General features: G+C 35.9%; 1 protein-coding gene across 5 annotated transcripts; it reads left to right on the top strand.

Moving 5' to 3' along the window:
- Positions 1-12: 12 nt before the first annotated feature.
- On the top strand, positions 13-18,783 carry LOC132905875 (protein N-terminal asparagine amidohydrolase). 5 transcript variants are annotated; one of them, XM_060957595.1, is made up of 9 exons: positions 13-176; positions 565-645; positions 6,750-6,878; positions 14,304-14,491; positions 15,387-15,452; positions 15,584-15,766; positions 15,884-16,092; positions 16,231-16,392; positions 16,507-18,783. In XM_060957595.1, the coding sequence occupies exons 4-9, from the start codon at positions 14,305-14,307 to the stop codon at positions 16,630-16,632; spliced, it is 933 nt and encodes a 310-aa protein (XP_060813578.1). In that variant the 5' UTR covers positions 13-176; positions 565-645; positions 6,750-6,878; position 14,304; the 3' UTR covers positions 16,633-18,783. The 5 variants fall into 5 exon arrangements, with proteins under 5 accessions (XP_060813578.1, XP_060813576.1, XP_060813579.1 ...); XM_060957593.1 differs by lacking the exon at positions 565-645; XM_060957596.1 differs by lacking the exon at positions 565-645 and having other exon boundaries at positions 44-62.
- Positions 18,784-18,805: the final 22 nt, after the last annotated feature.

The following is an 18,805-nucleotide window of genomic DNA, read 5'->3' as shown; positions in this document are numbered from 1 at the left end:
GCGACTCTAACGACGAGGCCGAGTGCAGACGCGAGTGCCAGAGCGGACGATGTAGATGTTGTGTGAGTAATTGTAATGAAAAAGAAAACGTGTCGGTTCAGTCCTATTGAGTTTTTGTTTAACTGTCACTCGAAGCGCCTTACTTTTTCTGTTTGGATTGTGTGAAACTGGCAATCGTAAGTGACACGACTACCACGATCAGATCGTATCTCTTCTATCTATATCTTTACAGTTTTTTTCTCTCGTCATTCCATCGTTTCGTTCGCTCTCAAGCTTTAAACGAGTCCGAGTTGGTTAGTTATTACGTCGTGTGTGCTCGATAACATTATGTGCTAGCAATGTGAACGACAATATCGACGATAACGGTAACGGTGACGGCGACGGCGACGGTGACGGTGACGGTGACGGTGACGGTGACGGTGACGATGACAGTGACGATGACAGTGTGATCACTGACGTTTCGTTTCGGATCGACTACAACGCGTGTGTATACATACAACCAGTTGCTTGTTGCGTAACTACTATTTTATGATAGCAATCTCCTCGTTGCCCTGTCGAATGCAGGTTCAACATTACTAGACATTACATTTTCATCACCTTTTTGCAAAATCGGACACCATTTGTTCAATCAGCTGCCGTAACGTGGTAAGTGCTGTCATCGTCGATGTTGAAACTTATTAAAAGTATATTACACAAAAAATGTTGGTTTTCACAGATTTTTAATTTCTGACAAATTCTTATAATTTTGTATTCAGTACGCCACGGCGCACAAATGTTTCTGACCTATTTGTAAACGTTAGGAGTCAATCGTCAAGACAATGTGTTTGTAAACAATTTTTTGCGACTCGCATATCATGACCTGTAAGCCCGCAAATGGTCTAATAGAATAGTGTAGTTGCCGTTAGAATTATTTTTATAATTTTACACGTGCAAGTAATGCAGATATGATAATACTCGCATATAAAAAACAAAGATGAGCATAATTTATTTAATTTCTAACATCTACTAAGGTAATTGAAATAAAATGAAACAGAGCATATAAGCGCTACATTCTCCAATTTTCATACGCATTGTAAAGTATGCAAAGGTGGAGGTATACAAGTGATATCAAGTGAAAAGGTGTACATATCTGTATACATATGTATGTAGGAAAATTGCGTCGTAGAACAACTTGCACAATTTACAAGCGACAACGTGTACACTATCGAAGCCGAGTGTCGCATTACATACAGGCATACAGGGAATCGGCGTGTCATATACAGTGTACTCGTATTGTAATGCTATTTGAGTGTTGAATAAGTCCTTTCGTCGATCAATCAATTTCTGTTTTCTTTTTTCATCTTTCGTTCTTTTAATATTGTTTTCTTATAGATCGGTCGATAGATATATCAATATATCGTACCGTAAATCTGGATTTAACTTTTATATAAAATGTTTAGATGATATAAATTATCTAATTTGTTGATGAAAGAAAGAAACAATATTTTATTGTACTTGTCTAATATTATATAAGTGAAATTACTTAATTTAAATATTACGTTAACGTTTGAACTGAAACTTGTTTGAAAATTACTTAGAAATTAAGAATATTGAAAAGTAAGACCACTTAAACATCGACTGGAAGATACTCTTTTGCGTTCCTGTTGTTCTTGAATTATTAGGCACAGAACAAAATTGACTCGAAAAATAGATGGACGATGAAACTTAATTGTTCGCGAAAAGACCGTGCGTTCATACAGACATATATACTTAATACGAATAATTATATATATATATATATATATATATATATATATATATATAATATACTTGAAGCTAGCCGACAAGTTGATTTTTTGATGAGATTGTATTAATGATAAAACTATATGACATAATGGCAAAATTTGAAGAAATATTCATTATAGGAAGTGGTATATTACTATCAGTTGTTTTACTAATTGTAATATTACCGGAATTTTTTTATAATTAAAGCCTGAAAAAAGAAGAAAAATTGTTGGGTATAGCGAAAACTAAAATAGCTTTATGAAATACCGATTAACGATTGAGAGTCACTGTGCGAATGAACTTCATTAATCTGGCCGTGGCTGGGACCCTGAAGCCATGAGGCTTCGGTGTTGTATCTTGTCTACGTGTGTTCTTGGTATCAAGCATTTTCTTGAACACCACGTGTGTATACAATACTTGCTATAGGTGTTACATTTAGATTAGTTTACGTTCAGATTACATGGTTTATTATATTATTATATAATAATATTAAGTTAGATTACATAGTATTACATAGCTACATTTAGATTGGAATAGTTATGCATGGTCCATAACTATTGACCACTAACCAGAATCGTCGACCCATTTTTTTTATATATTTACGCGTCTAATTTTTTACTTACTCTACCGTTTGTACATTTCATTTTTTTTCATTTATTTTGTATTTATTTCTTCTATTCTCTTTACTCGCCCTCTAATATGTACTCTGTATGTCCAAGTTCATTCCTCTTTCCTAATATTTTGTCATTCTTCAATCTTATATTGTCCATCTTTTTCTACCTTTCCTTTTTCCTTTTTCTTCGCTCTTTCAATTATTTCTACGATTTTTATCGAAAATCTGTATATTTCTTTTTTGCGTCCTTGAAACTGTTGCTTTATCTTCTTTTAATGAAATACGGTTAATTTCATACACTTTACTTATTTCCTTTTCTTTTTTTAAGAGGAAAGAGAATTTTTATATTCATAAGTTACAAAAATTCATCCATCGTTTATGATTGCGCTTACTAATTCTATTTTGAGCAATCCTTTGATTAAACGATCTCTATAGTTCTTAAGGAGAAAAAAAGTAGCAATTTGATTTCAATATCTTTATATGTTCAATGGAGATTGAAATATAGTGCATATGTATATATGTAGCGATCCGAAATCTCGCAGTTTTTACTTTTATTCTTGAACATTAGACACGCGTAATTATTATTATACTCGTCGCACATACTCATATATGATTGAAAAGAGTTTAAGTATTCCTTCGTGTACATGTTTAATATGTACACCAATGTACTTTAAGTATGGATATATATATTATAGGATAGTATATACTTAGACTATATTATATATTCCTCTGCAATTGTAATAGGAACTCGTGCAACATGGTTATATGGCTTAATAGGAAAATATTAAAATGATTCGTAGCATGAAATTGTAACTAATCCCCGGTATTCGTACAAACTCGAGCCATAAACTGCCACAGTTTTAAAATCCCACGAACTTAATCTTAACCTTAATCTTTTTTGGTACTTTAATAATTATTAAATTTTTAAACGTTCCAATGAAGGAGAAGAAAACAAATATGCCAGACTAAAGTATATACGGTAGATATTTCACTCTTTTGCATTTTTTGCAAAATTCTATTGAGAGTAATCATCAATTGGTTAAAAGAAATTGGAAACAGTAACATGATTAAACAGAGGCATCTTGATTGGAAATATAAGATTTTGAGTCTTTTCAAATGAAGATAAAGGCAGCGCGGCGGCAGGGAGATAAGAATATGGACGTATACTGTATGTGTATTTAACAGTAGAGCTGGTGATAATAGTAGTGGTGGATACACGAGTCTCTCGGCTCTCGAAACTCTCTTAAGTCACGGACTAAACTGAGTTAAGATGCTCTTAAGGCTAGTAGAGGGTGTTAACCTTTTACTCTTCCGCTAGTTCATCTGTGACAGCTACTTACTTACCAGTTGCCATCCAACGATATACCATCATTTTCCGTAACGTTTCAATGTTATGCACGACTCAATGACTTGATATGATTCGATACGACTCGGTTTCCTCTTTCTAACGTTAATTCGCATACATCTTCATACGAGTGTTGTTTTTTTGTTTTAGTTGTTCTTATATCTTCGTATTTGTCGATTGTTGGTGATTTTTAATGAAATTTGATATTATTGTTAGATTTATTATATTTCAATGCAGTATCATCGACGTTTTAACATCCTATCAAATTAGACGCAGAATTTAAACACGAAACGAAATATTGAATTTTTAATTTTTTTATTCTTTTATATTTTATATATTTGTTCGCCGACGCCTTTTCTTTTAAGTTGCTTTTAAGTACATGTGCGTAGAAATTTTTGGAAATAAGAGATCATTCCCTTTAAAAAAAACTTTTACATAAAAATACTATTACCGTAGATTACTTTTTACTTCAATAAAGTCCAATTAAAATTTGACGACAGTTGTATAAAAGTTGATTTTAAGTGCATGTATATGTTCCGTTGACGCATCGTTACGTATGCGTCTGGACAAATTCATTCGCACTACGGTTAAACAGATACACACACTCGGTGTTTATATTCATAGGAATATGTTGTGATGCGTTTCATCGACACGTATAGGTAAGTACGACTAATGGGATAATGTGTCTTGCGTACATGCGTATCGTTGCAACATCGCACCGGGAATAGATGTAAGCATATGGACGTAGTTACGTATATAGTATATACGCTACGTATGTGGATATATGTACAGAAGCGTATCTACGTATGCGCGTTGAGGGTAAAGAAGGTGTGTGTAGTGTGTAGAGTGTAGAGAGGCCTGGTAACTGCACTCCCTACGGGGTCTACATAAATCAGAAACTCAGATTTAAGCTTATTGTTAGCTCGAAGCATGAAGGAGGGTGAGAGAGGGAAAGAGAGTGAGACGGAGAAAGGGCAGGAGGGAGGGGGAGATTAGAAATTTAGATTCACTCTAGCTCCCTAGATAATTATCGTTCACAGAGATTTACGAACGTATTATTACTGTCCTGCAAAATATTAATTGTTGTCAAAACTTAGCGTTGAGGGTATCGAGTTACACCACGATTGTTCTACTAATACTTTTCGACACCGATATTTTGACACTGATATCCTCAGACTCAGACGTGTTCGAGAGAAAGATAGAGTCGTAGTAATTTATTATTCTATCAAATCGATTATCGTTGTTTTACAGAACATTTTTTAAATAAATAAAGAAAATACCACGGTTAAGCCAGTCATTAGATTAGTGCGATAAGATAAGACAAGTGCATTTTAACTGTAGCCGTATTTTGTATGAACGCGGATATGGAAGAGCATGCTATCTCGTAAAATTAGGACACAGATACACGTGAAAAGTAGAATCAAGAAACCAAAGAGAAAGAGGGAAAAAAGTGACGACTATCTGTAAGAAACAGGTGTGCGTCATTTTTCTTTTGTGTTACGGACAGTACGACTTTCGATTTCAATCCATCCACAAACTAAAAGCGCGTGTTCGCTGTGAAAGTGACGAAACTAAACGAATGAAATGAGCAAAGAGGAAAAAGAGGGGAGAAAAGTAGTGAGATAGGAAAAGAAGAGAAGAGGACCCGGAAGAACAGTTCACCTTCCGTGAATCCAACGGGCCACTGACTCTCGTCTTCTGTTGTCTGTTGCATAACGATTCCATCCCATTCGAACACAACTTGGAGAGATGCAACTTGAGAGTCACTGGACCGTGTACCGGTTGTTCCACTCGTGGAATGCGGACTAGCTTGTGGTGTACGTGCACATGTACTTACGTCCGTGTCCACGCACGCGCCGTTCACGCCGTGAATCCTATCCGTATTCTTTTCACCTATACAATTGCGTGCGTGCAAGGTTTAGACGCGCGTAATCACACATTTTGATAATAGATCAGCGTGATTATGGAATTATAATTGTCATTACCGTTTGCAGGTAAACGTAGCTACTAATTTTTCGATATTTAACTGTCGACAAATTGATAATTTCGTATCAAATACAGAAATATAGAACGCGTTTTAATCGTGTTCCGATTAAAGTTGACTGCATATTGTACGCGCAAGAGTATATGAAAAAAGGAAAAAGAAAAAGGATATAAGTTCGTCACATTGTACATCCAGTATAAACGAATACGTTTATAAACAATCGGAGGAAGTCGTAGCGCATAAATATGTAGGGAATCAGACGATTACAGGCTTGCTGGGCTACTGTATGCAAATTCACTTACTACGATTGTACGTATGTATAGGTACTATAGTTATGCTAGTTGAGAGCATACGGCATATGTAGTTGGTTCCTTCCTTCCTTTCTTCCTTTCTCTCTTTTTTTTTTTTTCTTTTGTGTTTTCTTCTTTCTATGAACGCTAGACAGTGGGGGAACCAGAAAGTATTGAAAAGAAAAGAAAAATCGCTGGATTTGGTTTCCTGTAACATGGCGTAAGCAGGGTGAAGTGCAATTCACGACACAACCAACAAACGAGCTGTTTCCTAAATTTTTTTTTTAATTTTAAAAAGATTTGTCTACCGACAGCTTTGTTTCCTATTGTTTAATCGATTCATATGATCCAAGTAAACCTCGCATCAACGTAAATGCGTTTTTATGATGCTTGTAATATCTAAGTTAGAGTGAATGAACGTAGGTATAATTTACCGTTACTCGCGATGAGTCATTCCAATTGTTAGAACTTTCCTGTGGATGTAACAAGTGGAGTGAGAGGGAAAAGTATTTTGACTTAAACGTAAAAAATGTCTCGTTTTATTTCACTCGAATAGGAAATACATATCACGTAACAAATACATGCGCGTATTTAACCAATATGACTTATGAGTGTTTCAAGGAATACCAACGGACCAAGTTTAAAGAGGAAAGGCACGATAAAAACGTTTGAATTGAATGAATGTTCAAATCATAAATTTGGAGCTGGTTTTCAAGCTTCGTTTTCAAAACTTTTCCTTTTTTAATATTACAGAAAGATCGTGAAAAGTTGAAGGAGGAAAAGCAAAAAAGGAACGTAAGCAATACCAAACGCAGCATATTTTTCAAAAATGGCGGCAGAAACGTGTCGATCAATTTGAAGAAAAATCCGAAGAACCGTAAAGTGAGTATGAAAAAACGCTTGCGATCCAATATTGCGATTGCACTCCCATATCGATGACGAATCGAAACGACTAAAAATTTAACCATATTATTTATTTTACTTAGTCTTCCTCTTTCGGGTTTGGGCGAACTTGCGATTTTACATTATATTATATTTCCAGCTGTTTGGTTCTTTTTAAAATCTACATTTCAAATGTAATCATATTGTAATCGCTATTTTCTTTTATGTCAAGTATATGTATAAAGTCTTGATACATATTTATCCTTTGGATTATTGGTGTTTCGGTAAGAGAAGAACATTGCATTGAAACAAAATCATTTTAGAAATCGTTAGATAACAAACACTGTATGCATAACGAACACGTCGAAATAAAGTGTCAGGATATCGATAGACTTGAATGTTCGATAATCAATCTGGTAAATAGTTGTTTGTGGTTGGTCCGCTTTAGATGATGGTCGCTTTTATGTACGTATATACATATGGTATTTGGGCACATTTTATCGGACTACGTTAGCTCAAACGGCTACTCGTTATCTGAGCACGCTTATTATGTGCGTTATCGTCTCCCGTTCCAACTACGGAAAAACTATAAATTCAATAATTCTAACTGCTAAAACCGAACAGGTTGCTGTCCGTGTTTTTTTTTTTTTTTTATTGTACAAATTTTTGATTCGATTCGATTCGATTCGATTTAGTTCAGACTGGCTCTTTTCGGTTTCAGATAAAAAACTGGGCATAAGACGAAGATGTAAAAGTTTGACTGATCACGGTGACCATTTATAAATACTTACATACGTCCCTTTACTGTATTCATGATTTCGCTTGTTTCTTACTTATCTAACTAAATACATACATACTTTCTGTTTCGATGTTTTCAATGTTTGTTCATTCAGATAATTAGAATAATACATATATCGATTATTCTTTAATCATACCGTATTGGAATATTCATGATTATTATGTACGACCATAAAATTAATCGGGATATTCGCGTATTTGGAAAAAAAAAAAACGGATTGCATCGTCAAATTGTTTCGTCACTCAAACGTAGTGAATTTTTCTATTTTCAATTCATTGTCGGTTCTCTCTCGGCGTACTATGTAGGATGATCGTGTTCCCTACTAATCTTATCGTAAAACGGTTTAGTCATTTATTTCTCCAAGTTGTTTTAGTTGTAATCTAGAAAGAGGAAAAAACCAACCGCGTAGAATCCCTTTGAATTGTAAATGGTAATTATTCATGTCCATCGTACGTACATATGTATATAAAAAAAAAACAAATCGATGAGTTAGAATGTCTTTTGCTCGGTTTCCGTTGATAACCTTTTCGATAAATTTTCTATCTTGGATTATACATGTACAATTACATACATGGACTAGTGATTCAACGAGGATTTTAATTCATCGACAAACGTACCGTTATTAACGAAAACTTATTGTACATTGAACGTGCTGCAGATTCTTATTGTTACATTGAACATGCAGAGAAACCATTTGCGATGCAACGATTAGTTTAATCTCTAGTAGTAGTAGTAGTAGTAGTAGTAGTAGTAGTAGTAGTATCTCTCCCCGTATAACGTTAATCTATTGAATCGAATAATCGAAAAAAGAACGAAGAAAATCATCTGAACAAAAGCAAATAGAGGAGCACGATTGTTGTTAAATGTTATTGCATAGATATTTAATCGCAATGTTTCATATCTTTAATAAACAATATTTGCTATAACTATTGATAAATACCGATAGGTGGTAACGGTAACACTTGCTCTTCGTTATTCGCGCTATCTGTTAAAATCGGAATACTTCGATTCGTAGATCCCGCCAAATTTAAAATAAATTCAGTTATCCATTGATATCGACGATGAGGTGCATGACTAGATAAAACGCTTGGCTACAAATGAAAGCCAGTTGAAATTTTACACCAATAGTTTGCTTCTTTGTAACGTATATAAATCGTAACAATTTTCTTGGAGGAAAGAACGATCAAATTAGCATTGCAATTGGATTCGCTGTGCACGAACAACCAGAAAGAAATGAAATAAAAGAAAATTTTTACAGTGAAATTATCGAATTGTCGTTACTAGTTACGACACAAGTTGGTCGCATTCGCAAGTCAATTCCACCCAAGATAAGACGCGTTACTAAATGATGTCGACCTCCTTTTTTCGTGTTGTTATCACAGAATGATTCGATTTCGTTACTTGATTTCTCGTTTTGCTTCCTCCTTATTTCGCGTAAACAATTCTCTGTTGGTAATAATAATTTATCATTTCACTCGTGACGTCTGCAATCGAACCGACGCGACGGCGGCACAGTGTGAAATTTTCCATTGGTCTTTCGCGCTGTCCCCGCTTACCAGACGTTGTATACTACAATTACAGTATATCGTATACAAAACAGTATGGAATTGTGTGTGTGTGGAGGGGGGGCTTTCGTAACACGCATTTCGATCATTTTTCCATTTTCCTATAGCATAATAACGCTAACACAAATATTCATTGCATTGCACGCATATCCTTGCGAATACCGCGGACTGTAGTAGTAGAATGAAGTTAATCAGCTATGGCATTGATATCGTTGTATTTTAGATTTGAAGATTCAATTACCCAACAAAATCTATATCTATATCTGATAACGATAATGATAACGGTAATTTGCCGTTAATTGGTTAATTTAATCAAGCGAATTGAATTGATTTAACAGAATAAATAGAACCGAAAAATCATGATCGGTTAAAGAGAAGATAAAGCGGAGAAAAGTGAATGATGGGTGTATATGGTATACCACATGGTAGTGGACGATAGAAAGAGGAAAATTGTTCGATTGAAAATGCTCGTTTTGCTCGGGCAAAGTCGCGCGTAGTCATTTAGATTTACTTGGTAGAGATTCTCAGTGAAATCACCAGTCATTAGAATACCAGCCCCACAGAGAAGGTGATTCGAGGAAAGGCACCCGTTAATGGCTACGGCCCTTTGCACGCTTAAATAAATAACTGCGTGGCCGCATCCTAGCTGTGTAATTACACTCAGCCGTATATAGGTGTACATGTAACGTGGCGCGAGTGTAACTACGTAGTTGGCGTGCATTATGCGAGTAATCGGTAGAAAGAAGGAAGAGCGGGCGAGCGAGGGGGAGCAGATACCAAGTTTCTGGTATGCCGTTCCGAAATTATACCCTCGAAAACAGCAAGGATCGTGTAAATGTGAAAAAATCTGATCGAGAGAGATTTAGGTACATACTTGGCCAATTTCTCGCATGTTGCCATTCGAACGTTCCTTCAAATGCTATGCAAATTTTATTTTATTTCTAATTTTATTATGAATATTAACTTTATTAGCGAATACCTTTCCTTTACTACTATGCTTTTATTTTAATCGCTCTTTACGATTGCTTCTTTACGATTTCGAAATACTTTCGTTAGACGATATAACGTTTTTGTTTCTTTGCGTTTTTATTATCCTTACAAGTAGCTTGCGAAGTTAACGATAGATTCTGAGCAAAATGTCGTGGTAAGGAATTCTCAACCAATTGTACAGGACAGGAGAACCGACCAACACACTTCGCATCGTATTCTGGCTAACGTGCACATAGTCTCTCTACGAAAGACCAATAATTAAGGTAATGGCTACTTTTCAAGTGGATTTCCGTGTGGCTCGATCTGCACAGTCAGCTAGTCAGCCATTCAACCAACCAACCAACCAACCAACCAACCAACCAGCCAACCAACCAACCAACCAACCAACCAACCAACCAACCTATTACTAACCACTTCGCCGGTTATGGTCACGAACAACCAAGATGTTTCGTCCCATTCCTTCTCTCTCTTTTGCCCTTCCACCGCTCTTCCTTCGATCCTTTTTCTTACCCTTTTTTACGACTGATCATTTTTCACTTTCGATTTAACATTCGTTCCTTTCTTTTTGTCTTTCCTCGATAATTTCGTCGATAATTCTTCGTTCAGCTAAATTTAATTCTTGCTATCTATTTATCTGACTAATTTTGATGATAAAGATCATACAGGATGAAAAGGATGGCTATATACTTGCAATCTGCATTTCTTTCATTATTCATTCTCCCATGAGTAAATAGTGTTCTGTCGGTAGGCATCGAAACGATATTTTTATATTTATAAGTCGGATATAATGACTTACAGTGAAATCGCAAAGAACAGGAATAGAAAGACTACTTTATATACTACGTTGTCGCCAAATACGAATACGACAGTTCTTTGGTGTATAACGATACACTAATCTTTATTTACTGCGAACGTCATTTTCATTTTCTATATCTTACAGAAGTTTGTATCTGACTCATGTTCCATGTGTTGTATACAAAAGATCGTTGTGCGAAAAAAAAGGATATACCCTATGAAATCAAGAATATTGCTAACCCACCTGTATAAACATATACGCACAACGCAAACGATACGTTTGCAAAATGAAAAAAAATTATAATACGAATTACAAATACTCGCATAGAATAAACACAATGTTAAACAAATGACTCTGATGAGTGATTAAAGATCGCATTTAAGAAATTTTAAAAAATTTCATTTTCTTAGATTTATTATATTATACGATAGCTGAAGAATTTTTTTGGGAAGAAGAGATTTTCTGTAGAAGATAAGAAAGGTTAGGGATATCAAAGAGAGAATACATACATATATTATGTCGACCGATCGAGATAAAGGTCATTAAAATACAGTTTATATAATCAAGCATAATCTCAACGCATCTTTATTCTGATGTTTATCTGCCGTTCACGATTTTTACCATCTTCCTTCATAACTTACCATGTCTTTAATTTGAGATAGGTACATAAATAATTATTGTCAGGGTGTGGACAATTCATTTTGCGAATTAACTTTTTCAAAGGTAAGAAATCAAATCTCAGTTTTAAAATTTTGTTTTGTTACTTTGTTATGTTTTGATTCAAATTACAATATATATATATATATATATATATATAAAGTATAAACTAATTTAGTATCTTAATGAATTTTGATAAACCCACATGCACACCTATAGTGTATCGAACTAGACGCAGAGTAGTATGTTACCACTATTCTAGTAATAGCTTCGATCATCTGTAAGCGGTACACCAGCTACAAGATAAGTGAAAGAAAAAAGCATTGTGCAAAGAAGATTTTGATTTTAAAGCACTTTTCGAGGTACGGAGAATAAAAGAGGAGGTATAAAAGCGAAGCAAACATGTTATTTTGTTATTCGTGGTGGTGATGGTGATGTCGGCTGCGCGGCGGCGGTGGCAGCGGCGGCAACGGCAGCGGCGGCGACTTGATATCTGATCGGTACCACCCGCTTCGATTGGTCCCGACTGGATTTTAACCCATCCCACTACCCGTGTATGGATCGCGCCGATCAACCAATCGGCATTTTAACCGATAATAGAAGCCATAATTAGCACGATTTGTTAATGAGTTCAGCCTAACCGAGACGACGATTGAATGAAACGTTGTTGTGAATGCTTAGTCGTAGTCGTGTGCTTGATTTGGGATTCATGTTCTTTCAAATATTTCTTCGCGATCGAATCACGATTCATTCTTCTATTACGTAGACACTGTGTGCATTAAATACTACGATTAATCGCGCTCTGACTTTGTGTATATCTGTGTTATTTTACAAATTATTCGTTTCACCTATGAAATATGAATCAAACTTCTGCTCGAAAATTTCCCGATGTTGCTCTGTCTGCTGTGTTGCTCTGAATGTTATCGATGGAAATGTGTAGACAATTTTAATAAATCCAGTATCGATTAAAAATAGCCGAGTATATTACAGAGCTACGATTTCGGCAAATAAAAAATTGACTAGTTAGCGAAGAAACGCTAAGGATTTTCAAATTTTCAACCTTTCAAATTGGCTCTTCGACAATATCATTTCTATCAAGAAAAGTTTCGTCTATTTGGAAAATTATAACCACCTCGTAGTTCTTTTTAAAAGGTGAGCTTTTTAAAAAGACGAAAAGAAGTCAAAAGAAAACGTTTCTCACATTGAGCTACATTTCCTGTCCCCCCTCTCACTCTCTCTCTCACACTCTCTCATTCTCTCTCTCTCTCTCTCTCTCTCTCTTTCTCTTTCTCTCATGTGTATGTTATGCTTAAAATGTAGCAGTGTGTTTTATTCGAAAGTTTGATGAAATTACGATCGAAATATGATAAAAATATACATAAACGGTGAAAGTCGACTCAAATCAAAACATTTTGGTTTTACATAAAATATATTTATATTACACTTAGGTGTTATATGTATATGTTTCAGAATATGTACATATAGACACCGGCCATTCATTGATCAGAAAACTTTTGTTCACTTCCCGTTTCTTATTTTTGCGTTTCCCATTTCTCGTTTTGCGTTTCCTGTTTCCACTTATTAATCGTGCCGATAATAATTTCAAGGGAAAAAACCGATCGCCAAATTAATTACATTTAGATACTTTTATCTTCTGATCTTTATCAGAATCGAAAAAATGTACTGATAGAAAATCATTTTAGGAATGAACAACGAGGTGGTGCATCTCAAGAAAACTCGCTCTAGTTTCGCTTCTCGGTTTGTTAGTAATCTCGTTAAACAAACGAAAGGTTAAACACAGAATGTCATTCGGGGCAAATGACCTTAACCTTTCGAGTAAATTAGGAGGAGAGGCTGACTGGTTAGTTGATTGGCTGACTGACTGGCTGACCAGCTGGCTGGCTGGTTGGCTGGCTCGCTGGCTGGCTGGCTGGCTGACTGACTAGCTGACCGGCTGGCTGACTGGCTAGCTGACTGGCTGACTGGCTGACTGGCTGACTGGCTGACTGGCTGACTGGCTGACTGACTGGCTGACTAACTAGCTGATCGGCTGGCTGGCTGGTTGACACGATTATCCCGAGGTTTTATCGTTAATACGATTAACGCAAACGGCAGAGCCTGAGTGCCAACAATGCTTGCCGATGATCTTCGATCCATCGATCTCATAAACAGCTTTGTCGTAATACTTTTTAGATCGTAAACCTAGATACGTAGAAAAATACCCTATTAAAAAGATACATTTAACATGTATATATGTATCGCCAAATTTTCTCCACAGCGCTCCATATACGTTCTGTTCATTTCTATCGCGATATTTATTTTTAGTCGATTACTCAATGATCTAAAGATCTATATCCCATTTCTTTCTTCCATAAGAATATCGATAAAGGAAGTAATATTTATGCGATTTACCTGTACGTGTTTCGCTTGTTTACTCGGAATTGAATATATATGAATCAGTGTCGCTCTTTAATACGTTATGGTTACGAGTTACGTTATAGAATGTCCTGTCGTAATATTATTTCTATTCCGACTTGCTAGGGAATTGTATATGATGTATTTACTGCTTACTACTATCATTCTGATTTTTAACGAAGCTTGCATAATTTGTTACACAGAATGGTGCTGGTGGTAAACGGAGTCCTACAAGAGGACATCCCAACGGATAGCAGATCGCTGTACGTAGCTCATCCGGTATATCGTGAAACTGCAGCCCAACTTCATTCGATGCCAGCAAAATTAGTGGGACCGATGGGACTTCTTTACGTACGTCAAAGGGAAATGGCCGCTACTTTGCCACACGACAGTAAATATGAGCCATTTCATTCATTTGTACAACTCATGTAATTGATCCCGATTTTTCTGCGGGTACATATACCTTTATGCACGTACGTGCGTGCGTAAGAAAAAAGATAGGAAAAAAAGAGAGGAAAAAAGCGAATATTTAAATAAAATATAAAAGTATTGCATTTCTATGTACACTGTATCATTGCCACCATAAGTTATTAATTCTGAGAATCAGAAACTGTTAACATAAATTTACAATAGAAATATTTATGTTTCATTTGTAATTTCATATTTGCTAGTTGACTTAAAGGCAGTGCCGTCAATCACACCGTGGATCATGCATGCATATGTATGTACTCATATAACCGGCCCTAGTTTAACAGAAAGCCAATATTGTCGCCTCTGATGACAAATCACGTGTATAATTAAACAGCGTAATCCTTGCGTACTATTTTGTCTTTGATCTAACTAACGAGGGAATTACCCTGTAGTAATGCCTGCGACTACATAATATTAGTTGCAGCGATTTCTACTGGACTAGATGCCGTCTCCAGTTTGGTTTATTCGAGAATCTTCCGAAAGAACACACTGCGCATTTCAGTATTGAAAAATAACACAAATACATGTATATGCTATGCGAACTAATATACCATCAAGAGAGAGACTGATAGCCAGTTAGATTAAGAAAGAACCGAGTAGATTTAGCGATACTTTAGCTCTCATGTGAATGAAACAAGCCGTTACTAGAAAAAGTCATCAGTTTTAGCTTTCTCCGTATCTCATTCGCAGTCATTGCTTTTTTCTTTAACTCCAATCTCATTCAGAGGCAAACGAATTGCAGAAAGAGAACAGTAATCTATAAGTCCTGGAAGTAATTAAGTTTAACCTTTTATCTCTTTATTCTTTTGTTTCAGAAAATGTGAGCATCATTGGCTCGGATGATATGACTACCTGTATAATTGTCGTTGTGAGGCATTCCGGTAAGCCCTACCATAAGGATTTCGATTATCGCTTAATTACACCAATAAACGATGACAACAGTTCGATACACGCGGGCGTGCAAACGCACGCACATTCATTGAATACGTTTGTGAATCAATATGCGATTTAGGTTCCGGTGCTGCCGCGTTAGCGCACCTGGATGGTGCTGGCACAGAAGATGCAGCAGCAGCAATGATCCAGAGGGTAACAGAACTCGCCCTTGGATTTCCAGAGGGTCGTCTAGAGCTACAACTCGTCGGTGGTTATTCCGATCCAAGAAATTATTCTGAAGAATTGTTTTGCAATATTCTTTGTAAGTTTTTTCTCTACCGCTACCACCACCAACACAACTCCTCTTTCCCTCCGCCGGTCATTCTTTTTTTATCGTTTCTGTTTAGATAAAGTATAAAAAACGTTGCATTTCTTTTAGCGGCATTTCACAAACAGCCAGTGGAGATCGATCTAACTATATGCTGTGTAGGCGAATTGAACACTACGATAAGAGGTAGCACTCATTGGCCGGTAATATATGGTATCGGATTGAATGTAAAAACGGGCGAGATCTTCCCTGCAACTTTCCCTGACAAGGGACCCGACCAGGCGCTGAGATGCGCTAGGCATTTAACCGGAGGTCAACAGGTGGGTACGCAAGTATTTCGAAGAAGTCGCAATATGTAAATCTCAATTCTAAATACGATTTTATTACGCGCACCTTTAACCTGAATTACTTGCAACGTATTGTTGATAACCCATAAAGGATTGTCTATCGTTGTATAGGTTCTGGATGTTTACGACTGTACGCTTGGTTTACTTAGAATCGGACCGTTCAACTATGATCCTTTAAGAGGGGTCGATCTCTGGTTAGCCCAATCCGATCAGTTTATTCTACAACATCTTTCGACTGCGCCGGAAGTTGAACTGCCACATTTTGTATCACAGGTAATGCGATGCAATCGATCGAACGATCACAAGATCAACATTGGATAAATGTTTCTAACCTGTCATTATACCTGATTCTTTTTTATTCATGCTCTTCGAAATGTTCTGCCTTAGGTACGCGCAACACTCAAGTATATACAGGACAATCAGTTTCCAGCTGTCACCGTCTTCCGTGATAATCGACCCCATTATTATCGCCGGGATGAAACCACCGGTGTTTGGCAACCTATACGATATTGATACCGAGTATTCGAGTTATGCGTGAAGGCTTATATGAAAGATATTATTAAAATGACGATTAGTGAAATTTTTATGATAATACAAGATTCCTATAGGATTCAAATAATTCAAATAATTCAAGAGTAACGAAATGAAGAATTTTTATTATGAAAAATCTGCATAATAATATGGATGGTACAATGATTGATTTATATCTTATGTTTTACCTTATTTGGTATTGCTGATAAAACATGTGTCTTTCGTGCTTATTTTTTTTCAAAATGGGGGTCCAATATCGCTGAATGTGATATAACGTGATTTATAGTTGTGCATGGTTTATAGTTCTATTTCATTATTTGCTATATTTAGCCCCTTGCCTTACGATTTAAGTTCCAACAGCGCGTGTCGTAACCATCGGCAGGGTTGGTCAAATGTCAAGCTATTTGACAGTCTGGTTGAGCATTCGAAGTTGTGCAAAATACTATTAATTTTTGCTGCAAAATGTTTCATAAATAATTACTACCAATTGATCATCGAACAAGATTTTTAAGGGTATCCTAATATTTTTCAAGAAAATATATCTGCGCGTCCAAATGCGATCAAGAAAAAAAAAATATTTGTCGCATGTAGCCCGAAGAACGTACCACGAGTCTAACTCGTGTTTCTTATGTTTGCCCCGAAAGACGCACCACGAATCTAGCTCGACGTTGTAGGTTAAGGGGTTAACGATAAGACATACCACGACAGATTTAGCGATATTCACCACTGATTTGAAAGCGCAATAATAAGAAAAAAAGAAAGGGGTAATGAGATAACTTTCCTTAGAATAATACTTTCGAACGATTATTATTAAGCGCGGTAACTTAAGAGTTTGTACTTTTCGAGAGAGAGAGAGAGAGAGAGAGAGGGGGGGGGATACAGACAAACAAACAGAAAGACAAGAGAGTGAGTGAGTGATTGAGCGATTGACTGTTGAGTGAGTGAGTGAGAGAAATGTGGTTGTTGTTGACTTTTGCTCTTTTAACTTTTATTTTCTTTTCCAAGAAGTTTTTATATTAACTACACTCGCAAACTGTGGTTATATATGTACAACAATTTCAATTCGAAGCGCTACCGTACTTTCAGATATACATATATATTTTCTTTATGATTCTTCATCTTAATATTAGTACACAATCATGACCGGATATTTTACTTACAATATGCATTTCAAGAAAACATAAAAAGGCATTACAAGATTGAAATGATTAAAAAATTTGTTTATATTTGCACGTAATTTGCACGTGGCTGTTGCCTCGATTTATGTGCATATCTGCATATGTACACGGGCTCTCTTTCTTCCTTCCGATGCAAAATAGACAAGTTACTGAAATGAACATTCAGTATTTTTCATAAAAGCGAAAGATACTTGTCAAAAAGCCGGAGAAATCGCATATATTGATGTTGCGCGCAAAAGAAATACCTTATTAGCGGGGAAAAAGATAAAGGGAGGAAGAGGAGGAAGAAAAGAAAAAAGATCTCACAATCCGTTATTCGAATGCGCGCGCGCGTATATATTTACACACGACTCTTTCATATTACTATTCTCTATTCACTATTCACTTTTTCAAACAAGCTCAGAATAGGTATTTCGCGGTAATAATATTAGGTAAAATTCATTTAAACATTCAGTTCGAATAATTTCCTTATGTAAGCGCTTAGGACTTGAAGCGATTTAATGTACAGATTGTCGGTTATGTTGGGAAAGAAATAAATGAAAACAATTACGCTTATTCTTCGCTATGGTGTGCTATGACTGAATAAGAAAATAATAATTCAGTTTCATATAACAATAGCAAACTATCTTCGCCAATCTTCATTATTTTAATGATGGTGGAACAGTAACTGAGAGAAGTAAAACAGTAATTGTAAAGAAATTGTAGAAAAATCGAAAAGATATATATATTTTTTACTGCATCACATAAACAGCGGCGTAAAGTCGCTTAGCTTTGCGATACTTGAGGTAGCAACAACTACATACATAGCAGTGACATTGGTGATGCCATTGACGTCGTTAATGTTGATATATATTACGATGTAAAGTGAGAAACGCTTAGAGAAAATATATTTGCTAGGGAAAACTGTGTAATAATTGTTCGCCGTTCCAATTAATAATATTTTGCTGACAATTAATCGCTTTCATGTTTACACTGTA

Source organism: Bombus pascuorum, chromosome 4, assembly GCF_905332965.1.
Source record: "Bombus pascuorum chromosome 4, iyBomPasc1.1, whole genome shotgun sequence".
Taxonomy (NCBI): Eukaryota; Metazoa; Arthropoda; class Insecta; order Hymenoptera; family Apidae; genus Bombus; species Bombus pascuorum.
The sequence above is the reverse complement of the archived record's forward strand: the minus strand, read 5'-3'. Positions and strand labels throughout refer to the sequence as shown.